The sequence below is a fragment of the Furipterus horrens genome, unplaced genomic scaffold, assembly GCF_987537825.1.
Source record: "Furipterus horrens unplaced genomic scaffold, mFurHor1.1.pri manual_scaffold_8, whole genome shotgun sequence".
NCBI lineage: Eukaryota > Metazoa > Chordata > Mammalia > Chiroptera > Furipteridae > Furipterus > Furipterus horrens.
In genome coordinates this window covers 110,388,727-110,407,580 of record NW_028327178.1, presented here as the reverse complement: position 1 = coordinate 110,407,580, position 18,854 = coordinate 110,388,727, and the positions used below count along the sequence as shown (strand labels likewise).

General features: G+C 68.4%; 2 protein-coding genes across 6 annotated transcripts; both read right to left on the bottom strand.

Annotated features, from left to right (window-relative positions):
* Positions 1-3,450: 3,450 nt before the first annotated feature.
* On the bottom strand, positions 3,451-10,246 carry OGFR (opioid growth factor receptor). Its single transcript, XM_090286640.1, has 7 exons — positions 10,017-10,246; positions 7,777-7,845; positions 6,934-7,012; positions 6,085-6,163; positions 5,753-5,819; positions 5,218-5,366; positions 3,451-4,697 (listed from the first exon to the last, which is right to left on the bottom strand). Exons 1-7 carry the CDS (start codon positions 10,179-10,181, stop codon positions 3,707-3,709), a joined length of 1,599 nt encoding a protein of 532 aa, XP_090142766.1. The 5' UTR covers positions 10,182-10,246; the 3' UTR covers positions 3,451-3,706.
* A 3,913-nt stretch (positions 10,247-14,159) lies between these two features.
* On the bottom strand, positions 14,160-16,580 carry MRGBP (MRG domain binding protein). 5 transcript variants are annotated; one of them, XM_090285351.1, is made up of 6 exons: positions 16,365-16,580; positions 16,030-16,151; positions 15,267-15,348; positions 14,943-15,017; positions 14,600-14,802; positions 14,302-14,367 (listed from the first exon to the last, which is right to left on the bottom strand). In XM_090285351.1, exons 1-5 carry the CDS (start codon positions 16,510-16,512, stop codon positions 14,633-14,635), a joined length of 597 nt encoding a protein of 198 aa, XP_090141477.1. In that variant the 5' UTR covers positions 16,513-16,580; the 3' UTR covers positions 14,302-14,367; positions 14,600-14,632. The 5 variants fall into 5 exon arrangements, with proteins under 5 accessions (XP_090141475.1, XP_090141477.1, XP_090141476.1 ...); XM_090285349.1 differs by lacking the exon at positions 14,600-14,802 and having other exon boundaries at positions 14,160-14,367; positions 16,365-16,577; XM_090285350.1 differs by lacking the exon at positions 14,302-14,367 and having other exon boundaries at positions 14,384-14,802.
* Between the last annotated feature and the right edge of the window lie 2,274 nt (positions 16,581-18,854).

Sequence of the window (18,854 nt, the reverse complement as noted above, 5' to 3'; positions counted from 1 at the left end):
GCGCAGCCAATGGGAGGCCAGTGCCCGGTGGGAGACGCACGGGGTCCAGGTTGAGGGGGAGGCTTGGTGAGGGGCCCCTGCCTTTCGTGGAGGTGGCTGGGTGGGGGCGGGCAGGCTGTGGGGTGTCAGCTGCCTCTCCCCATTGTTGGCACAGGGCACCTACGGGGGCCGCAGCACAGGCCTGGCCCCCTGCAAGGCTGGCTCCCACCCCCCCGCAGCCCCAGGCAGAGGACAGGCCCTGCACCCCCACCCACAACCCCAGAACACAGGAGCGCGGGGGTCCCAGGGGACCCACATTTCCAGTCACCCCGCCCCCGCTCTGGGGATGTGACCCCCTTCCCAGGCAGGACAGGGTTGCCTTTGCCCCATTTCACATCCCACGAGGGTGCTGGCTCATCGCCCCCACGTCACCCAACCCTGGGAAGTGGGACTTAGTTTTCTCTCCATCAGGCCTGGGGGTTCGGGGAGGGTTTGGGGGGGCCCAGAGCTAGAACCCCACAGAACCGTCCCGGGGCCTTCCCACGCTCCCAACTCACATCGATGCCGTCCTTGCCCGGCTTCCCAGGGGGCCCTGGGGGGCCAGGGGGGCCTCGAGGCCCCATTTTCTGAAATGGAGAAATGTCGTCAGCCACCTGGGACCTTTCACCCCAACCCTCAAGTGGGTCCCTGCTCAGCCCGTGGGGCGTCCCTTCTTCCCGCGTTGAGCGGCGCTGGGGCCTACGACCCCCATGGCCGTGTCTGCTGCCTCATCTGTGCAGCCCGGGGGGGGGGGGGGTGCGGGGGGCGGAAGGGCTGCGTCCGGCCCCGCGGGGCGCCTCGGGGAACAAAGGCGACGTTGTGTGTCTCTGTGGTGGCGGCAGCCCTGGCGTGGCTGGACTCCAGCCTGGAGACGACCGGGCAGCCCCCTGGGCTCGTCCTGAGCAGCCCCGGCGTCCGTGGGGGCTCGGCCTGGGGGCTGCGACCACTCTGCGCTGACCGTCGGCGTCCGTCCCAGGCTCGCTCGCTGGCCGGGCCAGGGCGGCGGGGACGGCGAGTCTCCCCAGGCTGCGCTGCTCCACGCCTGACATCAGAGCCCCCCGCCCCGCCCGCCATTCCTGGTGGGGCCCAGCTCTCCTGCAGCCCTGAGCTCACCTGCGCCTCGGTCACCAGCGCCACGGCCAGGAGCTGCCCGAGCAGGAGCGGGAGCAGGGTCCGGGCTCCGGCCATGGCTGCGCGCGCTCTGAGCGGCGCTGGCGGCGGCGGCCGGGCTGGGGCTCGGGGCTCGGGGGGCGGGGCGGGCGGTGGGCGGGTCGCCAGCTCCCACCCTTCAGGCTGCGCACAAGCCCCCCATTCATCCGGGCCCACCTGGGCGGGCGGGGGCTTCCGCTGCCCGCGCTCCCTGCCGAGTGGGCCCGCGGGAAAGAGCAGCAAGTGGCATTTTTTTGGCCAGCCTCTGAGTTAAAATTATCCCGGACTGGTGTGCTGCACACACATCTTTTAGCGGGACAGAAAGGTGCTCTTTTCTGCCCTGCTCCGCCCCCAGGGTGTGGCGGGGCCTCGCACTGAAGGGCTCCTTTGGGGAAGGGGCGGCTTTCCTTCCAGAAGCGGGATGCGGAAGCTGCCCCCCTTCCCCAGGCCCTACTGGGACCCCGGCTGCCCAAGGCTCAGGAAGACCCCCAGAGAGAGTGTGCGCACCCCATACCAGGGCCCAGACAGGCCCCCACAGCCCTGGGCCCCGCCGTGGGCAAACGTCTAGGGCCATGCCTGCTCTCTCGACCCCACGGCCCGGCCCCACACTCGATACACAGTGGTCTGTTCGCAGGAGCCCCGATGGCAAAGGCCGGCCTGCGCCTGGCATTCCTCATCCCGGGAGAGAGCGAAGCGGGGGCCCCCACGGGGCCTGAGCGGGAACCGCGAGGAACAGGCGCCCTGAGGCCGGCGTCAGCGGTTCCCGTCCCACCACCTGGGCAGCTCGGGGGTCCCTGCCTTTGGGCAAACTGATGACCCACCCCGGGAGGGGAAGGGGCAGCATCTGGGGTCACCTTTGGGCCCGCCCCCGGGGTGGTGGCACACACTGTCGGCCTCGTGTCCACAGGTGGGAACCCGCAACTTGTGAGGGGATGTGACTCAAACGGAGGCGGCGGTGGAAGAACCGGGGAAGGGAGCCGCGGGGCAGCACCTGGCTCCGAGCCCGGTCTCACCATCGGCGGGAGCGCGGCTGCCCCTCCGGCCCCACTGCACCCTCTAGTGGCGGAGGCTGAGCGTGACGGGGAAGAGCCCCGAGAAGCTGGGCGGCCGCTGAGCTCCAGCGGCTGAGCCGTCCTAGGACGACCTGAGACAGCGGGGCGCGGGGAGGGGGCTGCAGGAGAGCAGCCCCACCCGCACCCCAGCCCACGCTCTCAGCCCCTCCCTCCTGGCACACGGCCCCGGAGGAAGCCTTCACCTCCGCCAGGGGAGCCGCCCGGCACCTGGCCTCCTGCTCCGCAGCCCCAGCAGCCCCCCGCACCCTGCTGCCGGGAAAGGCCCTCCCCGCAGGGGAGCTGCCCGGGCCCCCCAGCCCCACCGCTGCAGCAGCCTAGGCTGCGGGCGCGGCGCCACCGGACTGGAGCCATCTGCCTGTCCCTAGGGCGGCTCCAGTGGGGTCTCCTCTGGCTTCAAGCTTCTCCACCCGAACCCGAGCCGCGCCTCACGCCCACAGAGCTGCTGTTTCTCCGCAGCAGGAACCGAGGACAAGCCCCTGCCCCACCCCAACACGGGTGGCCTTTAACTCAGGGTCTCTCCCCTCCAAATGGCTTCCTCTGCGAGGCACACCCTGCACCCCGCCTGACCCCTCCCAGAGCAGGACTGAATCAAAATCAACCGTGCTTTTCATGGGGAGAACCCAGATCACAGGCCCCCTTCCCCCACCTCACTTCGTCACTTGATTGGTGCGAAGGCCAGTGTGTGGCCCTCTGCAAAGTCCCCTCACACCAGGGTCTGGGAGGGGAGGATCCCAGCCCAGGGGGGCAAAGCTGCTGCAGGACGCGCTGTGCCCATAGCAGACTGGAAGGCTGTGCCTTGGTGTGGAGGGTCAACTGGGGGGGGGGGGGGGGGTGCTGGTAGGGCCAGGGCCAGAGAACACTGCTGAGTTTGCTCCCAAGGCACAAAAATGTACCCCAAATCAGGGTAGGCAAAGGCCGTGGTCCAGACCCTGGGAACCCCCAGCACTGCCCTTCCCCTCACCCACTCAGAGGGAGGGTGCTGAGCCCCCCAACTTACTCCTGACCTGGCAACAAGACAGCCCAGGGGCCCTGGGGGTGTGTGTGGTCGGGATGCGTTAGGTGGGGTGCATGTGCCCACATGAGTGATGGTGGGCAGAGGTGTCGGCCAGTCCTGAGGGCGGAGGGCTCGTGAAAACAGCCCCCAGCTCATCCCGGTCACCCACAGGGCACTGCCCACGCCAGGCGCTCTAAGTCAAATGAGTTTATTCAGAAAAGGCCTCGGCACCAGACTTAAGAAAATGAGCCCCTCTCCCACCCCCAGACCCGTAGGGACCAATTAACAAAGCCAGGGTCAGTGGCACCGGGGAGGGAGGCAGCGGTGAGGTCGAGGTCCGGATTCTGGAGTTCTGTGCTTCCCGCAGCTGCGGAGACAGCCGGGGAGAGAGGCCGGTGCTGGGCGCTGGGCACAGCTGGCAACGTGGCTCCCCAGGGCGGACCGGGCCGACACGCCCACCAGAGCCCCTCGCCTACGGCGTCTGGGGCTGGGCAGGCAGCCCCGCCTGCACAGACCCCACCTTCTGGTCTGAGGCAGGTACTCGGGTGGCAGAGCTCTCAGGGGCACCCTCCTCCGGCTCCCCCTGGCCCTCCAACCCGTCCTCCACCCCGCTCTCGCCCACTCCGGCCTCGGGGCTCCCTGGCCGGGAAGGGGACTGGGCGGGGGCCAGAGCCTGGTCCACCTTTCTCCGCTTCCTCACCTCCTCGTCAGCCTCCTTGGACCCTGGGGGCGGGGGGCAGGGCTGCTCAGTCTCCCCAGGTTCCTGGCTGCCTGTCTCCTGGGTCTCCGTCCCGAGGCTGCCCTGGCTGAGCGCGCAGCCCTGCAGGTTCTGGGCAATCTTCTCCACCTCTGAGGCACTCTGGGGGCCCGGGTCCCCCGGGGCCTCGTCCCCCGCGGCCTGCTCCTGCCGGTTTACCTCCAGCTTCCTCTTCTTGCTCTCCGTGGGGCTCCACGGCTGTGGCCCCTCCTCCCCTGGGCTCTGCGCCTCCTCTCCCCCGTCCCTCTCCTGCACTCCCTCCTCCTGGGGCTCAGTGCTTGGCAGCTGGGGGCCGGCAGCGGCCACACTGTCCCTGACCTCGCCCCTCCCGGGTCCGCAGGCACCGGCCTCAAGGACGGGGTCCCCGGGGCTCTCCCTGCCCTCGGCCTCGCTGGGGGCGGCAGGCGGGGGCGGCCGGGGCGGAGAGTGCAGCCTGAGCCTCCGCAGCTTGTGGTGGGGCGCCCAGACGAACTCGCGCCGCGGCCGGAAATGCTCCCAGGCGAAGCGCAGCAGCGCCCGCCGCTGGCGCGGGCAGCGCACGGTGAACACGAAGTAGTCCAGCGCGCTCTGCCGCACGCCCGGCAGCTCCCCGCGCGCCAGCGTCTCCTCCAGGAAGAAGCGCACCAGCGGCGCCTGGAAGCGCTCCAGGCCCAGCTCGCCCAGCGACTTGAGGATGCGGGTGATGCGGAGGTTGTTGTGGCTGCGCCTGCGGGGCGGGGGCGCAGAGGGCGCCGGTGGGTGGCTCTCAGCCGAGGCCCGCCCTCCTCTCCCCAGCCCACCTCCAGGAGCCCGGGGCAGGCAGGGGTTGTGACGTGCCCTCTGTCCTGGAGGAGGGGGCTGGCCCTCGGCCCCATGGAACACCCCCTCCCCCTGCACGGCCAGAGGAGGGTCTGAAGGGGCCCCTCTAACTTGTGCCAAGGGCAGGCTCACCCCTTGCGCCCCCACCCGACCCCGTGCTGCTCAGCGGGCGCGAGGGGCTGTGCTTGTGAAGCGGACGCGCCCAGTGGGGGGTGGGGCACAGCCGAGGCCACTGACCAGTGAGAATCTCTTTAGGCCTTCACCCTATCAGTAGGGACCACCCCCACCCTGCAAGCAAGGAAGAGGCGCACAGAGCCTCAGTCCTCTGCCCCGTCCCCCAGAAGTGCTCCTGGGACCCCTGCCTGCAACCCAGCACAGCTCCTTCCTCCTTAACTGCGGCCAGCCGGCTGGGGGTGGGGGGCCCTCACCAGTTGAGGTTCTGGAAGCGCTCCTGGTAGTTCGGTGCTCGGCACACCCGGCCGCTGGGCCGGTCCTCCAGCTCGATCCCGTAGAAGCCCAGCATGAGCTCGTAGGCCTGCACGAGCCGCTCCCTGGCCTCGGCGGAGCCTCTGAACTCCTGAAAGCAGCCCCGGGAGCAGTCAGGGCTTCCCCGGCGCAGATGACAGGCGGGCCAGGGCCTCCCTGCGACCGGACTCAGGATCTCAGGGCGAAGGGGCCCGCTGGCGTAGCTGTCTCTGCTCTGAGCTGCTACAGTCACCAGGGCCCGAAGTGCTGCTTTAGCCCTGAGAGGGGTTCCCGTCTCTTCACTCCTGAGATGCCGCCAGCTCCCCGCTGCTGATCCCCCCAGCGGGGTCCCGCTCCTGCCCTGGACTCCCTGCAGCCTGTGCGGAGCGCCTGGGGCAGAGGTGAGGACCCCTTTGGAGGGACGATCACTGGGGGGCGGGGTCTTCTGGCTCCTGCGCTGCAGGAGGCTCCCCAGGGGCGCCCAGAGGCCCAGCTCACCTTGATCTCCCGCTGCGTGAGGGGCTTGGCGTGCCAGTTCACCCCCGGCTCCCGCAGAGGGAACAGCCTGTGGGAGGGTAGGCACAGGCCCGTCAGGGGCAGACTCGGGCTCCCGGCCCTGTGGGCACACCCGCGGCCACCGCCCTCCCGCCCCAGAGGCTGGTCAGGACTAAGGACCCAAGCCTGCGGGGCGGGCAGCTCTTCCCTCGGCCACAGAGCCCGCAGTGCCCACGGCAAGCACCCAGTGCGGCTCTGGGAAGCACCCCGTGTGCCTGCGGCGGGGGCACCCGTCGCCGCCCCAGCCCGGGCCTCAGGCCGCGCCCGCCGCTCACCACTGGATGTAGGAGTGATTGTTCTCCAGGAGCTCATAGTCGTCCTTCCAGTTCTGGAGAATGTCCTCAATGAAGCAGCCTGGCGGCCCCGTGGGCACAAGTCAGTGTGCAGCCACCCGAAGCCCTGTCCCCTCACCCTTTCCGAGGCCCCGGACTGCACAGCGGAGCTGTGCGCTCCTGACCGGGACCCTCAGCCCCTAGCGGTCTGGGAACGCGCTCAGTGCCGGCCGAGGGCAGACCCCAGGGACGCTATGCCTGGGGTGGGGCGAGTGTTCCCAGTCTTGCCCCTGTCTCTGCAGGAGGGGTCCCCACTGCCCCCTAAACTGTGGCTGGTTAGCAGGGCTGTCCTCACACAGAACCTTCAGCGGAGCACCCCCTGCCGCCTGGTCTCCCCCACGCACCCCGTTTCTGCCAAGGGCCAGGCATGAATACTGGAGGCCGAGCGGACGCGTGGGCTCCGCGGCTCCCGCCCAGGGAAACAGCCGCAGCCCGTGGGCTCCAATAAACCTCACTCGTGGACACTGAAATCTGAAGTTTCTATCGTTTTCAAGTCATAAAATACCCTTAAGTTTTCTCCAACCATTTAAAAATGTAAAAACGACACTTGTGAGTGGACAGTGTGGCTTTCCCGCTACCGCAGAAGAGCCAAGCAGTTGTGACGTGAGACCATGGGGCCTGCAAAGCCACGTATTTCCTGCCTGGCCCATCACAGAGAGTTTGCCTGTGGGTCCAAGTGGTAGGGGGTGGGGGGCTGGTGTCCCCGCAGCAGCCTCCAGGGGTTGCTGTGGGGCTACCTGGGAGCCCCGGGCCCAGCCCAGGCCCCCGCAGAACGGAGCAGCAGGCACGCACCATGGGGCTGGAACGGGATCTCGTTCCTGTAGAAGCTCAGGTTCGGCATGTCACCGTTGCTGTCCCGTTCTGTCAAGTCCTGGAGAGCCAGAGAGAGCCGCGGTCGGGACACCAGCAGAAACGGGCTGCCTCCCTACGCCCCCCACCCCCCCCGACTACAGTGTTCCTGGCGGAGGGCCAGGGACCTCACGGCCCCTTGTCTGCTCTCGGCCAGAAAACCTCCAGGCCCCCATGTGCCCAAGCCCAGCCCCTCACCCCTGGGGGCAGCGCCCACCTCTAACCCCGGCTCCCCTCCTCACCAGTGTGAGCTGGTGCTAGTGCGTCCCCTCCTCTGCACCCAGAGGTAGCCCCAGGGTTGCCTGAGACTCATGGGGGCAGGGGGGCAGAGGGCCAGGGCTGAGCCCGAGAGGAGACCCCTGTGGGGGGGGGGGGGTGCCGAGAGCTGGCACTAGGACCGCCTGTGAAGGCGAGGACGCTGAGCACAGAGTGGCAGGGCGCCCAGGGACACGGCCCCGCTGGCCTTGTCTGGGGGAAGGCGAGAGGGCTCTGGCCCAGGCGGGCTGCAGGGGCGCAGGGGTGGCGGGCAGGCTGGCTGCAGGGGCGCAGGGGTGGCGGGCTGCAGGGGCGCAGGGGTGGCGGGCAGGCGGGCTGCAGGGGCGCAGGGGTGGCGGGCAGGCGGGCTGCAGGGGCGCAGGGGTGGCGGGCAGGCGGGCTGCAGGGGCGCAGGGGTGGCGGGCAGGCGGGCTGCAGGGGCGCAGGGGTGGCGGGCAGGCGGGCTGCAGGGGCGCAGGGGTGGCGGGCAGGCGGGCTGCAGGGGCGCAGGGGTGCCGGGCAGCCACGTACCGGGTAGTGGTGGCGGTACCTGCGTGTGTCCAGCACGGCTCGCCAGTTTCGGGACCCTGTCGTCCTAGACTGGGGAGAGAAGAGAGGGGATGAGACCCCCTGGAGGCCCGCAAGCAGGACCCACCCCGTGAGTCCCCATCCTGGAGGGGACAGCAAGACCTGCGCCACGTGTCAACAGGAGCAGAGGGGCCCTCAGCAGCTGGCGGCTTGCCCCCTGCTCAGCCCTCTGGACCCCCCAGCCCACGTGGACACCCTGGGGGTGCCGCCCTCCGAGCTCCAGCCCTGCTAACCAGCTGGCTACCCCGCTGGCCTCTGGCCGGCCGCAGCCCCGTCTCCTAGGAAACCCGTCTTTCTTAGCACTTCCTCCTTGTGCTGTACTCTAAGCTGTCACTAGGCTAGGTCCCCACTTATAGGGGCCCCCAATGCCTGTCGCAAGGTCTGATGAAGGAATGACGGTCCAAGGTCCAGGGAGCCAGTCCCATCCAGCCCAAGCCCACTGCTCAGTGACCAGACCCCATGTCTCTGGGCCACCAGCCCCTTTGGAGGTGCGGCTGGGGGCTTCCCTGCCATAAGCCAGAGGCTCCTCGCTGCCCTCGCAGCCCTCTCAGCCCCCATAGCCCTGTCTCGACAGGCCAAGCACTCTGGGGTCCTGGGAAGATGGGAGGTGATTGGTGAGCAGGATGCCAGGTAAACACAGGCCGACACCCTTTGTTACAAGGGCAGGGGGCGCAGGGTGGGTGGGGCTGACCCAGCTGCCTGACTGAGGGTGGGGGGCCAGGACAGACAGCTCCTGGGTGCGACAGGAGGGGACAGCTGAGAGGAGCAAACTGCTGGAGGGGTCAGGAAGCCAGGCCCACCGCTGTGTGCCCTGGCTCGACCCCGCCCCCAACCTCCCAGACCCCTCAATGTCTGCACTGCAGCCAGGGTCTGGAGCTGCCTCTCTGCCCGACTTCTGCACCAGGGCCAGCAGGCGACTCTTCTCCTGGCCAAGGCCCAGGGAACAAAACCGAAACGCAGCCGAAGTTCTCTGTAGGTTTCTGTTTCTCCTGCCCCTGGGCCAGAGGCAGGCAGGGCAGCTGGGAGCAGCTCGGGCCTGGGGGCCGAGAAGGGAGAGCCAGGCAGGGGTCCCAGGGTAGGGGCACCTCACAGGACGACAGGTGCACGTGCCCGTGGGCCTGTGGGCGGGAAGCGTCCCCTCACCTCAGCCTCGCCCCGCCTGCCGGCACCTGCTGGGGGGCAGAACCAGATTCCCGCTGCGACTCCACGCTGGGACCTGAGCACGGCCCCGCCTGCCTCCCCAAGGAACCCGTCGCGAAACACTGGCTGTGCCGAGGCCCCTGGCCTTGGGGACAGCCCAGGTCCCTCTCCCTGTCCCCTCAAGACACTGCGAGGAACCTGGAAACCAGCGCTGCCATCTGCTCTGGGAGAACCCACCCAAGAGACCACGCAGGTGCGTTCAGGAGTCTAGACACAGTGCCAAGGCGCCCGGACCCAAACACGGCTGGGACACAGGGTGACGGCCACCGTTCGGAGCACCCGCCCCCCGAAACTCCCAGGACCCCAGCCGGAACAATGGCAACCGCAGCCCAGTGAGGGCGACCTAGCGAGCCAGTCCGCTAAGGACAAGCAGGCAGGGGCGGGCCAGCGGCCCCGGCTCAGGCAGGTCCCGTGAACCCGGCCTCCGAGCCCAGGGCGGAAGGCCGCCCCCGCCCCCTTCCGTGGGGAGCAGCAGAGGTGCGGCAACCGGGAGGGCTGGCCGCCTGGAGGAAGGGGCAGTCCTGGAGCTCGGGGAGCAGGGCGCGGAGCTCTCCGGGGGGCGCCAAGAGGCTGCGAGGCCGGCAGCACCCTGGAGGGGGCCCGCACGGAGGGGACCCCAGAGCACGGACAGGGGGTCTAGGATGTGCGGGGCCTCCCTTCGAGGAGATGTCCCCACCGCGCACATCCAGTCCCGGGGCGCCGGTCCTAGGGCGGCGCCGGATCCCCACGGGGTGGGGGCGCCCCGCACGGGCCGCTCTCAGGGTGTCCAGCGGAGAATGAGGGGCGCTCCAGGGGGCCAGGGGTCGGGAAAGGGACCCAGCCGGGTGTCCCAGAGGGGCCTGCGCCCCCGGCTCCGGGGAAGGAGACGGTTTTCCCCGGAGCAGGGCCCTCGCCCCAGTCCGCGGCGGCCGGGCAGGCCTCCCCCGGGCGCGGGGTGCGGGGATGACGGGGTGCGGACCGCGGGCTCGCGGCGGGGGCTGCACCTGCAGCGCGCGGGGCCGCGCCTCTTCCTCCCCCTCGTCCTCCGGGTCCTCGTCCTCCGCGTCCCCCGGGGCCCCCGCCTCGCCGTCGTCGCCGCCCCCGGCGCTCGGGCCCTCGCCGCCCTCCTCGTCGTCCTCCCAGGTCGAGTCGCAGTCGGAGTCGTCCATGCTCGGCGGCGGCGGCGGCGGGACCCGCGCTCCGCCGGAAGCGGGAGGGAGCCCGGAAGGAAGCGCGGGGGCGGGGCGGGGCGGGGCGGGGCGGGGCCCCGCCCCGGAAGGACGTGCGCGCGGCCGCCCCCGCGCGGGCGTCCGTCTTCCCGCGCCCGGAACGGCCCCCTGGGGGACGGTCCCCCACCGCCGGCACCGCCCCGGGAGTCCTCGCGGGGAGCTGGTCCCAGGGACCGCCCCCAGGGCCCCCGCCGAGGGCCCCCCAGGCTCTCCCCTCCGAGAATGTCCCCCAGAGGATGTCCTCGGAGGGCGCCCCAGGAGGGTGCCGCCTGCAGGTTGCCCCCCCGTGAACATCCCCCCGGAGGTGACTCCCCCCTAGAAGGGTCCCCTCAGGAGGCCCCCCGGTGCCACCTGGCCCATCAGAGGCTGCGGCCCCCTCCGACGCCGGACGGAACTCATCTCGGGGCGGCAGGACGGACACGGCCGCGGCCCCGCCACCGCCCTTCCCAGCGGCCGCTGCCTCCTCGGGCCGCGGAAGTGTCTGCAGGAGCTGAGAGTCCGCGCGGCCGCGACCTCGGGGCACAGGCGGCCGGGGGTCCCCTGGGGATGTTCAGCACAGGCCGCGCCATGACGCGCCCCCTTGGGGGCCGGGAGGGGCCGCTTTCCGACGGCCGAAAGTGACCTGCAGCTCCGGGTTCCCCAGGGACGCTGGCCCCTCACCTAAGCTCTGCCTCTGGCCTCTGCTGGGGGGCAGAGCTTCAGCAAAGGGGGCGACTCAGCCTTCGAAATGAACCCTGGGTGCGGCTGTGACCGCTGTTCCTCCGCGTTCTTGCAAACGGGAGCTGGAACCCCAGTCTGGCTTTAGATCCGGGCGCCTGCCCTGCGAGCCGGCGACAGGGGCCAGGCTGCTGGGCCCGGGGACGGGGACACTCCTTGTACTGGCAGCTGGTGACAGCCGGGAGCAGGACGGAGCCCGGTGGGCGGCCGGCCTCGGTGCAGTGCCGACGGGGGCTCTCTGGGCCTTGTCCCTCCTGGCTGGGGCCCGGGCACAGCCCCCCCACTCTCCACAAGGACAGTGGGGACGCCCCCAAAGGCATGGGGCTCTGGGCGTTTCTGCAAGTCGTCCACCAGAAATGGCCATGGCAGATTTTCTGGGGCGGGGAGGGGGCGCCCAGCCCAAGGCCTGACCTCGCTGCCTTCAAAGACCCTGGGCAGGCGGGGAGCCCCTGAGGGAGCTGTGGGGTGCCGGGGCCGGTCTGGGAGCTCCTGGGTCGGCAGGCTCTGCCCCTGCTCCGCCCAGAGCGTGCGGGAGGACAGACCAGCTGCCGGACCAGCAGCCGGGGCCACGCTTGCTCTGAAGACGTTGCCCAGCTGCTGCTCTGGGAGTAACGGCCGCAGCCAGTTGCCCCTTGAGGCGCGTTTGTGTGGTTTGCACCGAGCTCGCCCTGGGGTGGCCAGGGGTTGGTAATCCCGCCTCCAGATTCTGCTGCGGGCACAGGCTGGGGCCCCGGGGACGCCCGCTGTGGGCTCAGGGCTGCAGGCCACGTGCGCCCAGAGGCGGCGAGGCTCCTGCCAGGGCCCTGCTGGGGCCGGGCTGAGGGAGCCAGGCTCGGGCTAGACCTGCTCGGACGCTTTCCTCGGGCACAAACAGCTGTGGCCGTGCTATTTGGGCCAAGTCCGCCCACCTCCACTCAGCCAGCCACGGGGGGAGGCACCCTGCTGCCGCGCAGTATGTGTTCGACAATTCTGGGGGGCCTGCTGTCCCTCCGGATCCCCCATGGGGAGCTGGACCGGGGCCGGGAGTGCCGAGGCCACACCCACCTGGTCCCCACCCGCGGCGTCCTTGCACGCGGGGCTGCCCGCTGCCGGTTCCTTGTCTGAGCTCAGCGCCGCCCTGCACGTGGACCGTGTTCCCTTGTTCGTTCCGTGGGCTCAGGCGTTGGCGTTTCTCTGCGGCCCCCGCCTCACGTCAGCCCCACACTCGCTCTGCTTCCGTGTTCGGGTGCAGGGTCCCCGTTACACAGTGGGCATCTGTTGGACCCCGTGTCACAGATCGGGCCCCTGGGCTGGGAGACATCGAATGCCACAGGTGCCTGGGAGTGTGATCTGCACGGACCACAGGGGGCCGGGGGCAGCTGGGTCTGCCCAGGGCAGGGGTGCTGGGCAGTGTGGGGACTTCTCCAAGTACCGTAAAATGCTAAGTAATCCAAAGAGGCAGGTTTGGTTTATTGACTAGGCTTTTCCAGCACATTCCGAGGTCCCTGAAGATGTGTTTCAGGTGGGCGTTTCCTGCTGCATGTGCCACCCCGGGGCTGTCTGCATGTGGACAGTCTCCCCCAGGGCCAGGGCCGGGCAGAGTGAACACCGAGTGCAGGCGGTGGACACAGCAAGGGGGTGGGGGCGTGGCCTCCCCCAGTTGGTTCTAGAACTCTCTAAGACAGGCCTCTGCTCTCTTCCCTTGAAGTCACTGCTGCTCTGCTTCAAGGCAAGGTGACAGAGCCCATGCACCTGGGCTGCTGGGGTGTGTGTGGTGCGTACAGCGCTTGGACGCAGGCCGCACGGGAGGCACCTCATCTCACACGGGAAACGTCAGCAGCATGTGTGCCCCGAGCGGCAGCCCCCGGCTCCACCCCGGCTATCTAGATTCCTGCTCCAAGTAGCAGGGTGCTGTGACCGGGCTGTGGGTCTTCTGGGGGAGACGCGCCCCGCGGGGCCCCAAAGCCTGCAAGTGCAAGCTTCTGCTGCAGGTTCCCACGTAGGGCGGATGCTGGGACCCGCTGCTCGAGGTCAGCAGACCCCAGCACAAGACACCCTGTGCCAAGCGCCATCGGCCTGCTGGGGAAGCGGGCCGCCAGCGACGTCTTCGAGGCCTCGAAGGGACTGGGCTGGTGCAGGCCAGCCTTGGACGGGAAGCTGGGCAGGGGGCAGGAATCCCGTGTCCTAGTGTTTGTCGGGGTGAGCAAGTCGGGCGTGGCGGCGGGCCAGGAGGGAGGGTGCCTGCCTCTGTCACTGGGCGGACCTTGGCTGCGTCGCAGGCCCAGGCGCACGTGGCTGTCCGGTGGGAAGGAGGTGCCAGCTCTGCCTCACGTGCTCCCCAACACGTATCCAAGGGCCTGTTGTGTTCACAGGTCACCACTGGTCCGTTAGTTTGTGCCCACATTGTATCAAGTCAAGTACACCTACAAGTGTAGGCTTCAGTTATCAATCTTGAAAAATAAACACTTCCCGCTGCAGCAAAAGGTAACTGACTTTGGCACGAACACCACACGAGTCCAGGTTGCTTTTCTGCGCTTTAATGTTCGCGGGGGGCTCAGCCCCGTCCGGCCGCCCCTCCACACACGCGTCTGGTCTGTCTGCCAGTCCCTCGGCAATACAAAAATAACCACAGACTCTGTGTCTGGCATATAAAAGCTGAGCAGAAAGTATCTCAGTGGTCATTACCTTAAAACAAAGTATTTCGGAAAAAATACAACACAGGTTTTTAACTTCTGCAGTACTTTTTTCATATAAAACGCTAGTAAAATAGGCTTCTTAGAAATTAAATAGTGAAATATCAACCAAATTATATACATCGTTACAGTACAAATGAATGGGGCCAAATATCCAGTTCTCAGTTTTTCAGGTGGTGACGGAGGGGCCCCCGTGTGCGGTGCGATGGCCTCTCTCCCGAGATCACAGTCGTTTGAGCAAGGAGCGGTGGTGGACTGACAGGTGGACCAACGGGAAGACAGGTGCTCCTTGGAGAGGGGGGACAATGGGCTTAATGGCTCCTTACGCCAGGTCTCTGCCACGCGGGCGGCAGCTTGGGTGCCGCTGAACTGACAGCAAAGCGCACTGAGAGTCAAGCCAGGCCGGCGACCCCGGCTTTTTGGGTTGTCCAGGCTCCAGGTGGTGAGTGGGCGCAGCAGAGTCCCCGGGATCCCGGCAGACCGCAGGGGCCGGGCACCCGACCCCGGGCAGCCCGGTGACCATGGCTGCCTGCCCCCTGCCTGGGGCATCTACGTGCGGCGCCGCTTGGCGGCACTGGGGCTGGAGGGGTTGCTGTTGGCGGTCAGCACCTTGTCGGCGACCCGGCTGCGCTTGCGCTTGTCCGCCCCTTCCTTGGCCCCCAAGTCCGCGGAGCTCTTGTCTCTGTCTTTGCCGGACTTTTCAGTTGCTTTCCCCAAGCTTCCTGAAGATGAAAAAACTGGGAGACAAAATCATTGGGCTGAAAACAGAATACCCAGAATTTTATTTCATCTTCCTGTTCAGTTAAAAATCCGTATCTACACGTAGGACGCTCTGAACCCACAAGCTTCTCCTGCGCTGGGGGCGCCCGCCCGGCCCGCAGGGCGCCGGGTCCTCCTGAGCAGGTGCCCGCCGTCGGGGCGTCGGGCGCCGCGCTCTCGGCTGCAGGACCCGCCCCGGCCGCCACTCACGCCTGTCCCGCACGGTAGAGCCGGCTTTGCTACTCAGGGTTTGTGCTGGACTGAGATCGCCGGCACCGCACACCGAGTCCACCTGACGGGGCCCGCCCGGCGCCCGAGGCCGCCCCGAGGTTCGTTCGTGGTGTTGGCCGCGCGCACGACGTCCAGGCCCGGTGAGGCTCCTGCCCGAGCAGAGGGAAGCTGCCTCTCAGCTGCTGGACCAGACAGAGCAGCTGTGGCTGCACCGGACTAGATACAGGCCGGGCCCTGCGCTGCGCCCTGTGGGGGCCCTGCCAGGGATGGGTGCCGTGTCCCTGGGGCCCCAGCAGAGGGACGGGGCGGGCTGCACGCTTACCGTCGTCGGCCCCGTTGTGGGGGTCCGTGTCTTCCTTCACCTCCTCCTTCATTTCCTCCTCAATGACCACTTTCCCTGTGGGGAGCACAGCGGCCCTTCACCAGAGGCCCACGCCGGTGGGTGGCTCCAGCAGGGGCTGCTCCCATGTTGCCAGCACGCGCGGTACCCGGCCATGCAAGCCGCCTGCTGCTACTGAGCATGTGTCCCCCGTCCAGGTGGGCCAAGCGTCACAGGCCCCCTCACCGCTCCCCCCAACACTCATGGCCTCCCCGGGACACCCTCTGCCTTTCCTAACCCCCAAACCGGGCCTCGCCCGAGTCTCACCTTCGCGGACTTCTTGAATGATTTCTTCCGGAAGGACGAAGTTCCTTTCTGGGTTCGGGAACGGAAGAATCTCAGACTCATGCTGATGGCAAATAGAGGGTTTCATTGGTTTAAGAAACAAAAAAAGACACCATGATTTTAGCAAGTAACGAACTACTGTAAGAGCCAACTCAGGAGCACCCAAAGGAGCGCACTAAGCGATCCTGGCGGCTGCCTGGCTGGGTGCAAAGCAGGGAGGGTGGCTTGTCCCCCTTCTCGAACAGCAGACAGACCCAGGGAGGGCGCCACTGCGGTGCCCGCCGGGGAGGAACACTGGGTCGGTGGCACGTGCCTGCAGGCGCAGAAGCGGCCGCAGCGGCCATCACGCACTCAGAGAGCAGCGACAGCCCAGCCGCCGAGGACACTGGCAGGGTGGCTGGCAGGCCAGCGGGGCCTGGGGCCTTGCCCACCCGGTTCCAGCAGGAGCCATCACCCTCACTTTAACCTGACGGGCACCCGCCTGCCCACGGCATCCTGGGGCCTCCCCTGCACTGCCCTCCGCTGCGCTCCCGGGTCATCTCCCCGGAAAGACCGTCACGGACCACCAGCCTAACGCGGGTTTGGCCCCGGGGACCAGCCGCCACCCCTGGGTCTGTGCTTTCTGCAGCCCCGGGCGCTGCCTCGCGTAATGACTGGTCCCCACGGGGCCGGCGGGCTCTCCGAGGCCAGGACCCGCCCACGGGCGGGGAGGTGGGGTGGCTGCGGAGGGCGGGGCCCTGCTCACCAGCGCCTGCATGTCGTACATGGTGCTCAGGTGGTCCCAGATGACTTTGGAGGGCACCTGCCTGCCGATGTTCTGGCTGAACTTGTCCCTGATACAGATCATGTGGAAGTGCCGGTTCACACCTGCGGGAGCAAGGGCTCAGCTGGGGTCCAGGGGCGCGGGGAGATGGGAGGTGTCCGTGCGTCCGGGGTAAAGAGGGGGCAGAGGTGGGGGTGCAGCAGGCGCGGGTGCAGGGGGGCGGGGTGGCTGCAGGAGGCCCCGCCCGGCCGCGCGCCCCCGGCCGTTGCCCGCCCGCCCCGCCCCGCCCCCACGCGGGTCCGCGGCACTCCGCTCACCGACGGGCTTGTGGCCCAGCATGGCGTGGAACAGGCACACCTCCACCTCGGGGCTCCACACCACCGTCTCCTCGGCTGGGCTGGTGGCCGCCTCCCCCGGGCCCTTGTCGCCCGCCGCGCCCCCGCCGCCCACCTCGGCCTCCCCCATGGCCCACCGCCCGGCGACGAGCCCCCAGCGGGAGCGGCGGGGCCCCGGGCTCCGCGCAGGCGCACTCGCGGGGCGCGCGCTCGGCGGGCTTGCTCTCGGGTTTGCGCGCGGCTTCGGCGCAGGCGCGCTGGGGGTCGGTCCCGGCGCGCGCCCGCAGCGCCCCCTGGCGGTCCGCTTCGCAGCGCAGCGCGGCCCGACCCCGCGGACCTCCGGAAACGGAGCGGATTTGGGGAGGGGGGTGGAAACGTCCTAAATTAGGTTGCGGCGATCGCTGCACGACGCTGGGTAAAGCCCGTTGACTGTAAATGGCGGAAGTGCAAATGACACTTCGATAACGCGGTCGGGTGCAGGAAGAACAAGCCGCAGTCGGTCCTGCGAGTGTGGCTTTAAAGCGCTTCGTCGGCCTCTGGCTGACACCTGGCTTGAGCGCTGCACAGCGAGGACCCTGCGCGCCGGGGAGGGGCCCGGGCCCAGACGCCGGGACCGCGGGCCCTGAGCCCGGGAGGTTAGGCCGGGCTGGGGCGGGCACAGGGCCCGGAGCAGTTTAACTGCTGGTCCTCCTCACGTGGGGGCCACGAGGAGGTGCTCCGCCGCTCGGCTCCAGGGCAGCAGCCCGGCCGGGAGCCCGGGTGGAGTCTCGCCCAAGGGCGGGGCCAAGGCGACTGCGAGGCAGCCCAGCGACGAGCTCAGAGCAGGACCCAATCAAGGCCGCCCGGACCTCGGGCTCCGCCCCGTCCCGCGCGTCCCCGCCCCCTTCCCGCAGGGCCACGCCCCCCGCGGATCCCCGTCCCGGGCCGGGCTGGCAGCACGTTCTCCGCCTGCCACCGGGTGTAGGCTCTCGGGTCGGGCTCCGGGTCCCCTCCTCGGCGGCCCAAAAGCCGCGTGAGTCGTGCACGGCGCGGAGCCTCCGTAGGCCTCGGTTGCCGCCTCCGTGCACGAGCCCACCCAGGGCGCATTGTGAGGGTGGGAAGTCCTGCCAGCGCCTGCTCGGGGCCCCGAACACAGCGGCGCTCCAGCCGGAACCACCCTGCTGAGCGCTGGCCCCTGGCCAGTGCAGGCTCCGGTCAGCCTCTCCTGCTGGGACGGCCCGGTGCGCTCAAAGCGGGGTCAGCCGGCTGGGGCCGGCATCTCGGCTTCCCATCTGTGGGGGGGGCTGCCAGTGATGCCAGAGCCCCCAATTCCAGGGGGACAGGTGGCCCAGAGCCACCAGCTGTCATTGAGCCCGAGGTGGCTGCGCGTCCTGATGGGCCTGTGCTCTGCCCCGACCCAGAGCGGGACTTGGCTCCGCGGAGGCTGCAAGGCCGGAATGAAGCTCTGCGCCTGAACGCAGGCTCGGTACGCAGTCAGTGCTCTGCAGAGGGCGGCCCTCTCCATTGTTAATCTCCTTACTGCGCCCTGGACACCTTGGGGTCCCTGCTCCTCGGCCGCTTCCACCCCGTCCTTGCCTTTTTCCAACGAAGAACCTGCCCTCCCGGGTGCCTGGGGACCCTGCATGCACCCCAGCCCGGGCGGCAAGATTTCCGCGCCGGCGCCAGCTGCGACTTGCAGTCCACACATCCCACCTCCAGGGGGCGACCCGCACCCACTGTTTGGACCCAAACTGGGGCTGCTCAGAACCAGGCAGGCAGAACCAGAGGAAGGCTTGTTCCCTGGCAACCTGGCCCGCCCAGAGGTTGCCAGTGGTGGCGTCTTGAAAAGGAAGTGCGGCTCTTCCGAAGGGACATATGAGGAATCGCTGTGATGACCCTGCGGACGTCTGTCCCGCGGGGGAGTGCAGCTCTGCGGTCCGCTCCATTGATCCTCACAGCACCCTGTCACCACAGCACCTGCAAGGCTCAGCGGGCCCAGGGGAGGTGGGGGCCCCGAGATGCTGGGCTCAGCTGCTGGTCACTCCTGGCTGGTGTGGGGGCTTGGCTTCTTTTGGGGCTGCCAGCTTTCACATCAGTTAACTCTGAATTTCAGATAAACGGTGAATAATTTTGCACTGTTGTGTCCCAAGTACATCATAGGGTATGCTTATAACAAAAATTACTCATTCTTTACGATTCAGATTTAACTGGGCGCCCTGTCTTGTATCTGACGACCCTACTCCTAAATTTGCCAGAATTATCTTTTGGTCAGCAGCTAGGTTTGTCCTGAGACACAGGAGCTGCCAGGTTCATAGCGTCGCGCCTGCCTCTCGCTGGAGTGAGGGACAGGGCAGCCTGGGCACTCGGGGCTTGTGGAGGGAGTGAGAGACTCAGCCATGATAGCCAAGGGGAGGTTTCAGACCCTGGCTCTCCTGGGCTGATGCTGTGGGTGCAGAGGACCCCCAGGCAAGGGTGCACAAGAATTGACTTCCC

Bases quoted from the DNA above. Each gene is read 5' to 3' on its own strand.
- MRGBP (XM_090285349.1), bottom strand. From the start codon at position 16,512: ATGGGGGAGGCCGAGGTGGGCGGCGGGGGCGCGGCGGGCGACAAGGGC. The intron at 16,152-16,364 runs GTGAGCGGAGTG...TTGCTCCCGCAG, and splicing joins GCTGGGCCACAAGCCCGTCG to GTGTGAACCGGCACTTCCAC. The intron at 14,368-14,942 runs GTAAGCGTGCAG...TTTGTCTCCCAG, and splicing joins CCACAACGGGGCCGACGACG to TTTTTTCATCTTCAGGAAGC.
- OGFR (XM_090286640.1), bottom strand. From the start codon at position 10,181: ATGGACGACTCCGACTGCGACTCGACCTGGGAGGACGACGAGGAGGGC. The intron at 6,164-6,933 runs GTGCGTGCCTGC...CGGGGCCGCCAG, and splicing joins GATCCCGTTCCAGCCCCATG to GCTGCTTCATTGAGGACATT. The intron at 5,820-6,084 runs GTGAGCGGCGGG...ACCCTCCCACAG, and splicing joins AATCACTCCTACATCCAGTG to GCTGTTCCCTCTGCGGGAGC.